This window comes from Meles meles, chromosome 11, assembly GCF_922984935.1.
Source record: "Meles meles chromosome 11, mMelMel3.1 paternal haplotype, whole genome shotgun sequence".
NCBI classification, from domain to species: Eukaryota; Metazoa; Chordata; class Mammalia; order Carnivora; family Mustelidae; genus Meles; species Meles meles.
Window position 1 is genome coordinate 19739086 of NC_060076.1, and position 13327 is coordinate 19752412.

At 53.2% G+C, this 13327-nt stretch overlaps 1 protein-coding gene across 2 annotated transcripts; it reads left to right on the forward strand.

Moving 5' to 3' along the window:
• Positions 1 to 113: 113 nt before the first annotated feature.
• LOC123953532 (alpha-1-microglobulin/bikunin precursor) lies at positions 114 to 13327 on the forward strand. Of its 2 annotated transcripts, none has more exons than XM_046023872.1 (10): positions 114 to 392; positions 1588 to 1730; positions 3214 to 3290; positions 4096 to 4212; positions 4691 to 4792; positions 5498 to 5544; positions 10749 to 10830; positions 11834 to 12001; positions 12326 to 12499; positions 12802 to 13112. In XM_046023872.1, the coding sequence occupies exons 1-10, from the start codon at positions 276 to 278 to the stop codon at positions 12936 to 12938; spliced, it is 1164 nt and encodes a 387-aa protein (XP_045879828.1). In that variant the 5' UTR covers positions 114 to 275; the 3' UTR covers positions 12939 to 13112. The 2 variants fall into 2 exon arrangements, with proteins under 2 accessions (XP_045879828.1, XP_045879829.1); XM_046023873.1 differs by lacking the exon at positions 12802 to 13112 and adding an exon at positions 13202 to 13327 and having other exon boundaries at positions 154 to 392.

Consider the following 13327-nt stretch of genomic DNA (forward strand, 5'->3'; position numbering starts at 1 on the left):
CGGGCTGGGTTGTATTTGGCCATCGCCTTCTCTGAAACAGCCGCCCTGACCCCTTGGGACCACTGACCCCAGGCAGGACACTGCAAGGGATCGATCAGACCCGGCCTCAGGGCCCTGATTGGTTCAGGCTGAGCAGGGCAAATACCAAGGTCACCTACAAGCTGCTGGCCCCCTCCCCAGCCTCAGTTCGCAACTGCTGTGGGCAGAGAGGCCGTGTGTCCTCTGTCCCCAGCCTAAGCCTGTGAGCGACTTCCAAGGTAGGAGAGCCCAGAACCATGTGGAGTCTCAGGGCTGTGTTTCTGCTGCTGACTGCCTGCCTGGCTGTGAGTGGCAGTCCCATGGTGACGCCGCCCGACGACATCCAAGTGCAAGAGAACTTCGACATCTCTCGGGTAAGGCTGGCCTCTCTGGTGGCGATGGCTTTATGGGGGCGGCGGGGGGCAGGTCTCCTGATCTGGAACTCGGGGCTGGGTCCCTCGGGGCCCTTCCTGCTCAGACCATCTGGGGTTCACTGAAGTTACGATGCTATGCACCTGCCATTCCGCAGGCCCCTTGTCTGACGATCTCACGATCTCACATGTGAACATGCCCTCCGGGGCTCAGGGGGCTCCTCACCTCCCACTACAGATTACAGGACCCCTCCCCCGGGGAAGTCTTCTGTGGCTGCCTCACAGTGCTTAACTTCTTGTGGTGACTGCCCCCACCCCCACCAGCCCCTCTCTTGGCTGCTCCCCCCTCCCCACAGCCCATTACCATCCCGGGTGCTCTGCCCTTGCAGGCCTGGCTGTGGACAGAGATCCCGGGTGGCACAGGGCAGACATGGGATATTGGGGAGAAGAGAAGCAAGGCGGAGATGGGGCTGGAGGGATTAAGAGGGCTGGGCAGGTGGTGTGTGTGGGAACCGCAGGACCACCTTCCAGTTCCTGCACTATCCCCAATCACTGGGTGACCTTGAACAGGACCTTGCCCATGGGGGGCTCAGTCTCCACGTCAGTATAAGGGGCTCTCAGACCTTTCTAGCTATGGATTTTGTTTATGCTCAGAGACAGCAGGGGTTGTGGGTGTAGGGGCACTGTGAGGGGGTCCTGCGGTGGTCTGGGATGGTGAAGGGTTAGAGGCTCACTGAATTGTTCCCTAGGATGTGAGGGCTTAGTCACCTCTCTGCTGTGTGGCCAGAAAGGGTAGCAGGATTGTCCTGAGATAGTTTAAGGAGGGGAGATCTTTCTAGCATGGAGCTATGGGCTGCCTGCGAGGTACTGAGCTCCCTGTCCCTGGAAGGGCAAAAGACAGTTGAAGGTGACCTTCAACCTTAGGGCTTTGGGCCTCATGCAAGCGAGCAGCACAGATCTGTACCTAAGCGGAGTAAGGCCCTCCACGGAGCGGGGTGGGACCCCATCTGCACCTCCCCTCCTAGGCTTGCTGTAAGGAGGTCTGTCCTTCCTTGATGCTGTGTGGCCTGCAGATAGCTCTCTGACATTACAGCTTCTCACTGAGAGGAGGGAGGGAGGGAGGGGAGCAGGTGTCTGGCAAATCGTCTTTGCGGTCTGAGGCAAACCCAGATCCTCAGAGCTTGTGGCTGCCTCCTAGATCTATGGGAAATGGTTTCACGTGGCCATGGGCTCCACCTGCCCATGGCTGAAGAAGTTCATGGACAGGATGTCAATGAGCACGCTGGTGCTGGGCGAGGGGGTGACAGACGGGGAGATCAGCATGACCAGCACACGTTGGCGGTGAGTGAGGGGACAGGGTGGGAGGGACGAGAGGCCAAGGCCCACCTGTCACCGCCCCCTAGCTTTGGTCACCACCCTGTCCTGGAGAGTTGAGCTGTCTCCTCCCAGGGGAAACCTTGCCTCTGAGCTCCAGGTCCCTCCAGCAGGACACGCCTTTTGTACTGTCCCATCAGCACCTCTGGGCCACACCCCAGTACATGCCTATTTCGGAACCTGCTGTCGATCCTTTGATGTCCCTTAGCTCAGGGTCCTTCCAGGCCCCAGGACCTGACCCTGAAACCTGGGTGGGAGGCAGGTGCTGAGACTCCTCTCTGCTGCCACAAACCGTTCCGTCCACCATCAGGCCCCGTCTTTTCTCTTCCTAAATCCCTTCACACTATCTGCCTCTCCGTTCTGTACTGTCCCTGCCCTGGCCCAGGCCACCTGCCTCTCTTTCCTGGCTCTCTACAGCAGCCTGCCCATGCCTCTCCCTACCTCTAATCTCAAATCTTCTACCCAGCAAACAAAAGACCTCTTAAAAACTCAAGTCTGCTTAAACCTTTCCATAGCATCCTGTGGCCCTTGGGAATAAAATTCAGATCACCTCCCAGGCCCCTCCCAGCACTCACCAGGTACTCTGTGACCCACCCAAGTAGACCTTTCAGTTCCTGGAACCTTCCACCGTTTCACCCCTGATGTTGCTTCTGGGAAAACCTCTCCCCATCTCCCCGGGCTAATTCCTATAGACCCTTGAGGACTCGGGTTCTATGTCACTTTGCCCAGGAAGCCCTCCCTGACTAACATCTCCCCTTCCACCCCCGAGGTTCAGGTTACAAGCCTTCCTTTCTGCTCTTGGAGCACCTCAGTCTTCTCCCTGCATGGCACGTATCGCACTGACTGCGTCTGTCTCTGGCCTGCCCCTGGGCCCCGCTCAGCTGTAAGGTCCGTGAGCAGACAGAGTCCATCTTGCCTTCCTCTGTATCCTCAACAGGGCCTAGCACATAGATGTAGCTTGATAAATGTTCATAAGATAATGAGCAGTCATTGTAAAGACAGCTGGTATGTTCATAGTGCTTGCTGGAAGCTGTTTAATAGTATCCCGTTGGACCTCACAACCACCATGTAAGGAAGGCTTCACGAGCCCCATTTCACAGATGAGGGAACTGAGGCCAGAGGGATGCAGGGTAATAAACACGTCAAAGCACTCACTCATCACCCGCCCCTCCCTTCCCCGTGCTGATATGCAGATTTGGGGAAGGAAGCTGATGTTTAGTGCTGGCTTTGGCAAGAGGATGGCACGGACGTCCCTTTTTTCTCTGTCCCTCTGTTCCTTTACACGTGAACTGGTCCCCTAGGACTGGTGTGAAGCTTAAGACATTTGAGAGTGTTACTTTCCAAATTACGAAAAGAAAAAAAAAAAGTGGAAAGGACCCTGGGGGAGAGTGGGTGTCAGGACCTCGGTCTCTCCCAGTGGTTACCTTTCTTCTGGTTTATCCATCTCCAGGAGAGGCACCTGTGAGGAGATCTCCGGGGCTTATGAGAAAACCAGCACCAACGGAAAGTTCCTCTATCGTAAACCCAGTAAGTTGAGTAGGAGGGTTTCCCCGCGGTTCTGCCCTTGGAGAAAAGACCTCCATGTGTCTTAAGCTCTCTTTGTTTCTGCGTCGGCTCTCTGTGCCCCTAAAGCCTCCCCTCCCATTTTTCTGAGATGTCCTCTCGGCTTCCTTCTCCTTGTCCTCCTTCGCTCTCTCCTTCTCTCTTGTGCACTCATGGGCATCCAGAACGAAAGATGTTGCTGCATTCTGAGGATAGCATGAAGATTCCGTCAGCCCTCACGGTAGGCCTCCATAGTCAGCTGAGGAGAATTTGCTAAGCATCTACCACGTACAGTGTGCACGGGGCTGAGTGGCAGAGAGACTTGGACATGAATTTTATCATTCGTCCAGCAAATGTTTATCGAATATGCTGTATGTGTTGAATAATCGCATTAGTGGTTGAACATATGAATGTTTGGGTAGATGGATAGTTAGAAAAAAAGATGAGTGAATCAAGCAGCAAGTGATTAGTCAGTGAATGTAGATACGGATGGCGGGTGAGTTAGTCATCAGACAGATCAATTGATAGATTAACGGATGGAGGGAGAAAGGAGGGTAGAAAGGAAGGAAAGAAGGAAGAAGGGAAGGAAATAGATGGATTTATGGTTTGATGTACGGAGAGGACGCATGGATGGAATGACAGTGGATGAATTAATAAATATACGGAGGAGACAGACGGAGAGACAGAAGGCTGGATGGATAGATGATGTGTGGGGGAATAGGTGAAGGACCTCAGGCCAGAAGAGCCTTCTGACCACTGATCCCTTTGGCTTCTTGCATTGCCCATGCAGAATGGAACATCACCATGGAGTCCTACGTGGTCCACACCAACTATGATGAGTATGCCATCTTTCTGACCAAGAAATTCAGCCACCGCCACGGGCCCACCATCACTGCCAAGCTCTATGGTAATGGCCTGGAGCTAGATAAGCCCGCGGGAGTTGGGAGTGGGAAGGAGGGCCATGATTTAGGGACAGTGGAGTGGGGAGGAGTTGGGAGCTTTGCTTTATCCTTGTGAGGAAACTCCAGCTATGGGGAAGGTGGAAACATTTACTCTTCCTGGAGGAGGCAGAGCTCAGTCTTCCATCTGAGTAGAATCCTCTTTTGGTCTTTTAAGATTCTAGGCCCAGAGAATTCCAGAGCTTCCAGGCCCTTAACCAGTGGACAGAACCATGTGTGGGGATTTGGGGGATGTGGGTGGGAGCCTGGGAGGGACACCTTTTCCTCTCGTGGGAGCCAATCTTTCCCTAAGTGTTTTGAAGGGATCGCATTGGGCTGATGGTTTTCAACTTCAACTTCTAAATGAAAATCCCTGCGCACCATAATCTCAGGCCTTGCCAGTCCAGGCAACCGTGGTTCTAGGCGTCTTTTCTGCTTCCACTGCAGGGCGACAGCCACAGCTTCGAGAAAGCCTGCTGGAGGAGTTCCGGGAGGTCGCTTTGGGTGTGGGCATCCCCGAGGACTCCATCTTCACAATGGCCGACAAAGGTAAATGCAGCCTCAACACCCGTCACAGTTCGGTCCCCTCCTCATCCTTCACAGCCCTCCGAGAACATCTTCCCAGCCCCTGGGTACTTCCCGCAACCCTCTGAGGTAAGTAGGGTTATAGTTCCCCCCGCACCCGTCTTACAGAGGAGGCAGCCGGGGGCCCCGTATTTGCTCCAGGTCACGCAGCATATACCCAGGAGAGCAGAGACTGGATCCAGTCCCCCCTAGTGCCACCTGTCTCAGTGAGGTTATATCCAGAACCCATGGGCACGTCTTAGGAGGCAGTTCAGTGCTGGACAGGATGTCACGTGCCAGGGGAGGACTTCTGGCTACTCCGCCTTCCAGAGCCTTGTTTTCCTGATCTGTAAAATGGGGGGTTAACAATGCCTCCCTTAGACGTCACTGTGAGGAGTCACCGAACTAGCGTTTAAATACAGCAGTGCCATGCCTGGTGTCTGCCAAGGGCTCAGTGGAGATGAGCCGTTGCCGCTGGTGTCTTGGTGCCCGCGGCAGTGACGGCACGGCCACCAGCCTGTCGCTTTGCCAGTAATGACCTTCAGCACGCCGCGTGCGTGGAGCCATTCTTGAAGTGGGCAGATGCCCGAGACTGGTCCCAGCTAGTGCCCACCTGTTAGCTAACATACAGTTAGCATGATGAAAGGAACAGAGCACTCTTATTCACCTCTTTCAACTGTCCTGATCTAGGTGAGTGTGTCCCCGGGGAGCAGGAACCGAAGCCCACTCTGCACACGGTGAGCCCCTCTTTTTCCCGCTTTGACCCAACCGTGCCTGATTCTGCTGCCCTCGCTCAGATCCGGCGGTGGTGGGTGGGTGGGGTCACTGAGAGAGTGGCGAGAAGGCAGGGCTAGGCACAGGGCTTTGAATCAGACCCCCCCAGGGCTGAACCCCAGATCTACCATCTGGACCAGTTGCAGTCCCATCCAGACTTTCCTCTTCTGTGAAATGGGGTAGTTACCCTTACCTTCCATGTGCTACAATTCAGGGACATGTTGGAAACCTTCCTAGCGCCGTACCGCCCACAACCAGCAGAAAACTCAGTGATGGAAGGATGATGCTCAATACTCAAAGGATCAAGTCAGTTGATCTCTTAAAAAAAAACTATAAACCTGAGAGCAAGCAGATTCTCAACCAGCTCACCTCTCCCTATTCTGCCTTTTGATTTTTGGAGGCTTCCTTACTCTCCTGGTTTGTTTTCCTGCCTTTACCATATTGATTAAGCTTTCTTCATTTTTTTCTGTAATTATTTGGAAATCACATATCCTAATTTATCCTACTGTTGTGTGTGTGTATATATAGGTATGTGGGTGTGTATATTTCTATACATACATGTATATATATACATTTTCAAGGCTACATTTCTAAGCAAATATATATCCTAAAAATATCAGAACCATAGGTTTGAAAATTAAAAAACAAACCCAGAAAGTTAAAAAAAAAAGTGTCCCTATTCCTATATAGAATTAATACTGTTAACCTATTCCTTGTTTGTGCCTGTAATTTTTAAAGAAAAATTACCACTGATTTTATAAAAGTAACATATGCTCATTATAAAGAACTAAACTCAGAAAGTAAAAAATAGTTTAAAAACTACATAAAGAGTTAAAAAAAAATGCCACCACCCAAAAGCTACCAGCATTCACATTATCCCAGGAATCGTGACACGCCCACATGTGGAGAGGAGGACAGATGTAAGGAATGTTAGACGGAGAGTTGCACAGATTAGGGTGTAGTGTTATTAAATGGTATTACATCAGAGGTGCTATTTCTAGGTCTTTAAAACATTAAGTGTAGTTTCATTTGAATTCAAAAAAAGTGAGTGGGCTTCTCAAACTTCCAAATAAACGTCTGCCGCCATCTTTCCCAGGCATGGAATAAGAGTTCTGTAGTTTCCACGCTCTCTCCTAGAGAATGTAACCACACAGCTTCTCCATTCCCAAGTCAGTGATTTCTGTTAATCTCTTCATTAGTGCCCCTTGTTCACCAAGTGGTGTTTTCACGGAGGGTTCTGGGCGTTTTAATCCCTGAATTCGCCCGTTTGAGAAAGTCTGCCCCTTTCCTTTACACTGAGTGGCATTTTGCTTGGGCGTCAGTCTTGGGTCATGTTGCCTTTCCCTCAGAACATTGTTTGCACAGCTCTGTTGTTCTTGAACACTAATTATGGCTCTGGGATAGCCTGAGGCCAGTCTGGTATTTCTTCTCCTTGTAAGCAATTTGTTTCTTGTGCCCAGCTGCCTGGACAGACTTTATCCTTGAAGATAGCTACATCTTTTTCTTTTCTTTCTCTCTCTGCTTCTTCTCTCTCCTTCCTTTCCTTTCCTTCCTTCCTTTTTTTAAAAATGTAGGCTCTAAGCCCAATGTGGGGCTTGAACTCACGCCCCTGAGATCAAGAGTAGCATGCTCTACTGACTGAGCCAGCCAGGCGCCCTGCAGTCGGCATCCTAACTAGGATAGGTCTTGGGCTGAACATTCCATATCAGAGGTTTCTGGGATACACTGTGTTCTTCCCATCCACAGCTTACAGTCTTTCCGTTTTCGGGGACTATCTTGCACTAGATGGAAGTCATCTTCCAGTCCCTTTTTGGGTTTTGCTACCTCGGGAACCCTTGCTCTCTCGTCCTGGAGCATCTTTTTGTCTTTCGCACGTGGCAGGCGTTCTCACATTGCTTTCGCCGGCATTCACGGGGATTCTCACTTGTCTCTGTTGTAGGACAGTCATTCCATGTCGCAGCGTCTGTTCTGTTCCTTTGGCGATTTCTGACTTAGTCTCTGAACGTATGTTGTCTTGGTTCTCAACTTGTTTATCTAGGCCCTCCCTGGGTTCTTTCTTTTCATCTTATTCTGTTGTTTACCATTTTGTCTTTGAGTCTTGTTTTAATAAATACCTGTTTTCGTGAAGTAATTCTGCTTCTTGAGGCCACTGAGGAATGTCCTTTGGCTTGCTGAGTTATATTTTCTCCCGGTGTCTCCTGGTACCGTAGGTGGGGTTTCCTAGATCCACACCTGTGGAAGGGAAGGGACGAAGGGAGGATTGAGCAGAAGCAACAGAGCTGTGATGTGGTCCTGATGCCTCAGCCAGCCCTGGGAACGTTCTAGAACTGGGAGGGCCCTTTGGAGTTGTCCCATGAGAGCCCCAAGGGGTGGGACCTTAACACCCTTACGTTGCTCAGTCTGGCGAGGAAGCACGACCTCGAGTGAGAGGGGTCCTGCTGGCTGAGGCAGTTTCCAACAGGGCTGACAGGTCAGGCTGGACATGTAACTCCATTCCTGAGGGGACATCTAGGCAGTTCATGACCGGGGCCCACCACAGCCAGGCTCTGTTTCTGGTTCAGGCTAGTTACTCCTTCCTTTCAGACACGGGTCTGGATAGTCCCGGTACCATTTCTTCAGCTTTTCTTCTTGCTCCTGCCTCGTCAGTTTTCGCCTGTCTGTTCTGATATAATTCAGTCCTTGACCCTTTCTTTCCCCACTAAAACTGAGCCGAGTGCCCAAATGTAGTCTAAGGTCTGGGTGTTTTATGTTCCATCTACTTTACTGAAATCCAGGGAAAGGGTGAGAAGGGAATAGGGGCAGAAGAGCTTTCCTCAGGTGCGCCATCTTGGTTGGAATACCCTTGCTTGCTTTCTCTTTTGAAGAACTTCTTAATGTCCTGTGTGGGGTTCGTTCCCCCTGGTCGGAGCGGTGATGTCCATTTGCCAACACCCCCAGTGCATCAGATCGTGTAGCCCCAGAACATTCACCTAGAATGAGTTGGCCTCTGGTCTGTTTTCCTCTTCCCTTCCCAGAAGCCATCTTCACTACTCCTCTGTCAGAAGAGGGAAAACGATAGGGTCCCTCAATTTCCTTCTCACAGGATTTGGGAGTCTTAGGGAGAAGTATCAGAAATTTGATGACTTGGGAATCAGAGGGCAGAGTTAGGAACTGACCCTCCTCTTCAGCTCCAAAATACTTGATTTCTTTCCTTTATCAACAGTTTTACTTTTTGCTTTAACCTATGCCCCTTTCCATGAACTGAGTGACGCTGATGAACATTTGGAGATCGGTATTCTGAATTCATTTTTTTGCTGTTAGGTTTTGGAGAAGGCAACTGGAAATTTCAATTTCAATTTGACATCTTAATCCAGATCCCGACGGATCTGTATTTCTTTATCAGCATCAAGAATGAAACCGTAACCAGTGACTCCCCTTGCATAAAAGAGAAATGGAACACACTTCCACTTCTTCCTTCCAGGCTTCCCACATCCCTGCCTTTGTGGATGTAATCCCAGATTGACGTTTATATTTTCCACCTTTCGAGAATTAAGTTGTATGAGCTTTCTAACAATCATTTAACCTCAACTCCCTATCTGACTGGCTTTAGTTTCTATCCTCTTTTCTTTGCTGTCACATCACTGTTCTCCTGCACTTAGAGTCCCTTCTCAATCAGTGGGGATATATATATGTATTTTTAAGATTCTGAGTAATTTCTACACCCCATGTGGGGCTGAAACTCACAACCCGCATGTTCTACAGACTGAGCCCCTAGCCAGGTGCCCTGGAATATTTCTGGAAGTAGTTTTTTTCTGGATAAACACACAGGTGGAAAACTACCGGACCCTCGCACGAGTGAAATGCCTGCCTGTGTTTAGATCACATGGTCAACAGCTTGGATGAGTGTAGAATCCTGGGGTTACCTTTGCCCTCTTACAACCCTCAGAGGCTGCTCTTAATGCTGTTTACTCCAAGGGCCACTGGGCTCTTTCTCCTTGTCTCTAGGGAATGTCTAGTGGGGGCTCTTCACTCATTCTGCCTCATTCCTTCTGATCCCTACTTATAATTGGACAACGCAAGTCATTATTCAATGCAGGAAAGTTTTCTTCTGTTATTTCTATATTGACTGCCTCTCCTTCTAGAATTCCTACTATGAATTTCTTATAATCACTAACCTGAGGTGTATTATCTCTTCTGTGTGGTTAAATTCATCAGAATCCTTTCCAGGTCCAGTAAGTTTCTCCTCCTTTCATTCTGTTCATTTCCGTAACGGGCGGCCCCGCGATACCCATGCGCTGTCAGCTAGAATGTCACCGACGGTTTCAGTTTCCTCCTGGTTCCTGCCGTCGTCCTGTGTGTGGTGGAGCTAGTTCTCCGGCTCCGCAGGCCCCTCCAGAGCAGCGGCGCTGTGCACAGTGCGCCGTGATTTTTCCCTTTCCCTTCGCGCTCCCCAAGGCAGGCCCGTGTGCAACCAGCTTGACAGCAGGGGTCCCTGAGCACAGCCTTTAGTTGTACCTTAAAAGGCGAAGGGCCGCGGTGAAGGTTAGCACAGGTGTGCTTGTTCCGAGTCCGGCTCTCCCCACGGGCGGGAAGGCTGCGTGCTGCTGGTTCTCGCGGCCCGGGACCCCGCTACAGTGGGCTGTGCGCTCCGGGAGGCTCTCGCCAGCGTTCGGCGTCCTGCCCTGCTCTTCAGCCCCGGTGCCACAGCTAGAAGTGTTAGGGGCAGTCTCAAGGTCCCTTCTCATCCTATGTGGCTTTTCCTTTGCAAGGAGTTAAGGATGGTCTGGTCAGCCCTTCCTGCAAATCCGTCCCACCTGTTCGCCGCCGGGTAGCAATGCCCTCAGGTTTCCGGTACAGCGATGCTGCCTTGCCCTGGTTTCCAATTCAGATAGACGCCCCCCCCCCCCCCATTATTTTATTCCTTTGGACATTTCAGCCAGAATTTGGACACGGGTATTGTCACACTTCACAGTTCTGAGTTTCCTTTCAGACTAGAAACCTCTCCTGTGACGCCCGTTCTGGGATGGAGGTTGATGCTTCGGGGAAGACAGTCCATTAACCAGTGTAGTTATCGTGCTCTGTCTACACCCTGATTCCCCAAGCACGTGCTGTGTTTATACACTCCAGGAGTACAGGTGAGCAGTGGAGGCAAGGTTCCCGCAACAGCTTGTCTCCCTCTCCCCCGCAGAGAGCCCGGCGGGCTGTGCTGCCCCAGGAGGAAGAAGGCTCGGGGACCGGGCAACTGGTAACTGAATTCCACAAGAAGGAAGGTAACAGCCACTCTCCTCTCCACCGGCTTCTGTCACACTCCAGAGAGGAAGGGCCCATGGGGGGCTCACCGGGGCTGCCCTCATCACCACAGTCTCTTATTTGTCTGCTGGGCAAGGGCTGGAACTAGAAAAGCCGAGTCAGGCCCCCCTCAGAACTCGCAGGTCCAGGAGGAGCGAGTTCCGGCCCTGTCTGCAGCACTGTGTGGCCTCCCAGCCTCGGTTTCCCCGTCTCTGTGGCTGGCACAACAGCGGGCCACGCTCTCCATCAGGGCTTTTGTGGGAGCACGTTGGAGAAGGACGGGAGCACGCTGCGTGTAGCTGTGTTTGCAACGGACTCACTCCCCACCTTGCCCCCCAAACACTGAACCCTGCTCCACCCTGTGGGGGGTACTGGGGTCACGGGGACAAAGCCCTGTCTTTTTGGAACTTGTGGTTCCAAAAGTAGAGGAGACAGGCAGGGGGGAAATGGATGGACTCAAAAGGTAAGGTTAGCTAAAGGGTTAAGGGAGCCCAGGACAGAGGGGTAAGGGGATGGAGTACTTCCAGGATGAAAGAAGTCCTGCTTTGTCCAGGCGTCCAGGTAGGGCTCTCTGCAGGATGGCATTTCAGGGGCAGGAGCAAGGGGAGCAAAGGCACGGGGGCAGGACTTCAGAGAAAAGGTCCAGCTGGCTGGCCGGGGAGCTGGTGAATGAATGCCTCATCGGCTTCTGTTACCACGGTCTCGGGATGGACTAGACCAACACGGGGGAGCTGGGGTGGGGTCTGGGGGCCACTGCGGTACAGAGCGGAATAGGCACGGGCTCCGGAGTCCAGCAGACACATCATTGTTCTGAGTCTCAGGGCTGTGTGACCTCAGGCGAGTCACTTTACCTATCCTAGTTCATTTCCTTGTCTTCCTCATAGCAGAGGGGAGAACTAGGCACAGGGTGCCCGGTGAGCATCCGGGCTGGTGACAGGCACACGGAAAGTACTCAGTCCACACTGCCATTCTGCCCCTCCCCAGACTCCTGCCAGCTGGGCCGCGCCGAAGGCCCTTGCCTGGGGATGGTCACGAGGTTTTTCTATAACGGCTCCTCCATGGCCTGTGAGACCTTCCAGTATGGCGGCTGCCTGGGCAACGGGAACAACTTCGCCTCGGAGAAGGAGTGTCTGCAGACCTGCCGGACCGTGGGTGAGCGTGGGCCCCTCGCCGCAGATCATGCCGCAGCCCCGGCCCCGTGCTCCCAGCAGGCCACCCGCAGGGTGGACGGGGAGCAGGGCGGGGACATGCCAGGGTGGGATTCCAGGATAGGTCTCCTGAGGTCACAGGAGCCACACCCTGGGACTGGGGGATGCGGGCCAGCCACTGCCTGGGGTGGGCTCCAGGTTCCCGGGGCTGGAGGGGCCCAGTGCTCTCTAGGAGCAGGTGCCCTGGTTCGGGCCATTCGCTGGGGGTCTTGAAGGTCAGCTGAGCGTCAGCGTTGCTCACACTCCGCACCTGCCCCCCGCCTCGCAGCGGCCTGTAGTCTCCCCATCGTCCCCGGCCCCTGCCGAGGCTACCACGAGCTCTGGGCATTTGACGCTGCCCAGGGGAAGTGCGTCCCCTTCATCTACGGGGGCTGCCAAGGCAACGGCAACAAGTTCTACTCGGAGAAGGAGTGCAAGGAGTACTGCGGGGTCCCCGGCAATGGTAGGTGGTCCCGCGGGGGGCCTCTGGGGTGCAGGCGGGGGAGTCTTGGGAGGAGGTGGGGGTCTGGAGAGGCAGTTCTGGACCCTAGCAGGTGACCAGCCCACCCCGCTCCTCGGGCCGGTCGCCCATCTGTAAAATGGGGCTAAGCCCCGGGCCTTCCCCCAGCTGGGATGCTGCACCGGGGAGGCACTGGCCAGACCGGGGAGCCTGGCTGAGCCGGGTCCCAAATCTGGGGGAGCCACCTGCGGGCTGGCCACGTTGGGCGAGTGCCAGCTTGAGCCTTGGCTTTTACTTTTGTAAAGTGGGACAGAGAACCCACCTGGCCGACTTCACAGCGCCTCGTGCGCTTTGGACTCGGCTGATGGCAGCTGTGACCAATGCTGAGGGTGAGGCAGTGATGCCAGCGGTTGTGGCACTACAGGGAAAAGCAACCATCTGACCCCCGTGCCTTAACTCCCCCTCCCCCGGGGAAAAGGGCACTTAGAGTCCATGAGAAGAGGCTAAAACCCAGACTGTTCTGCAAGATGCGCTTTGGAGATACCAAGTCGTTCTACAAGCGCCGGTTTCTGACCCTGATCTCCGGTCCAAACCAGCCCAAGCTGCCTTCCCTTGTTCACGAGGTGTCCCCATCCCCTGACCGTCCCCATCCCTGGACCCCAGGGGGGCCCCACACCTCTTCCCTGAGCTTCTCTGTGTCCTCAGGGGACAAGGAGCTGCTGCACTTATTCAACTGACGGGGCCACCGGATGGCAGGGAGGCTGCGGGCCGCTACGTGTCCCAGGAGCCGGGTTCAAAATAAAAACCAACCTGTAGAGTCCTGAAGTTCCA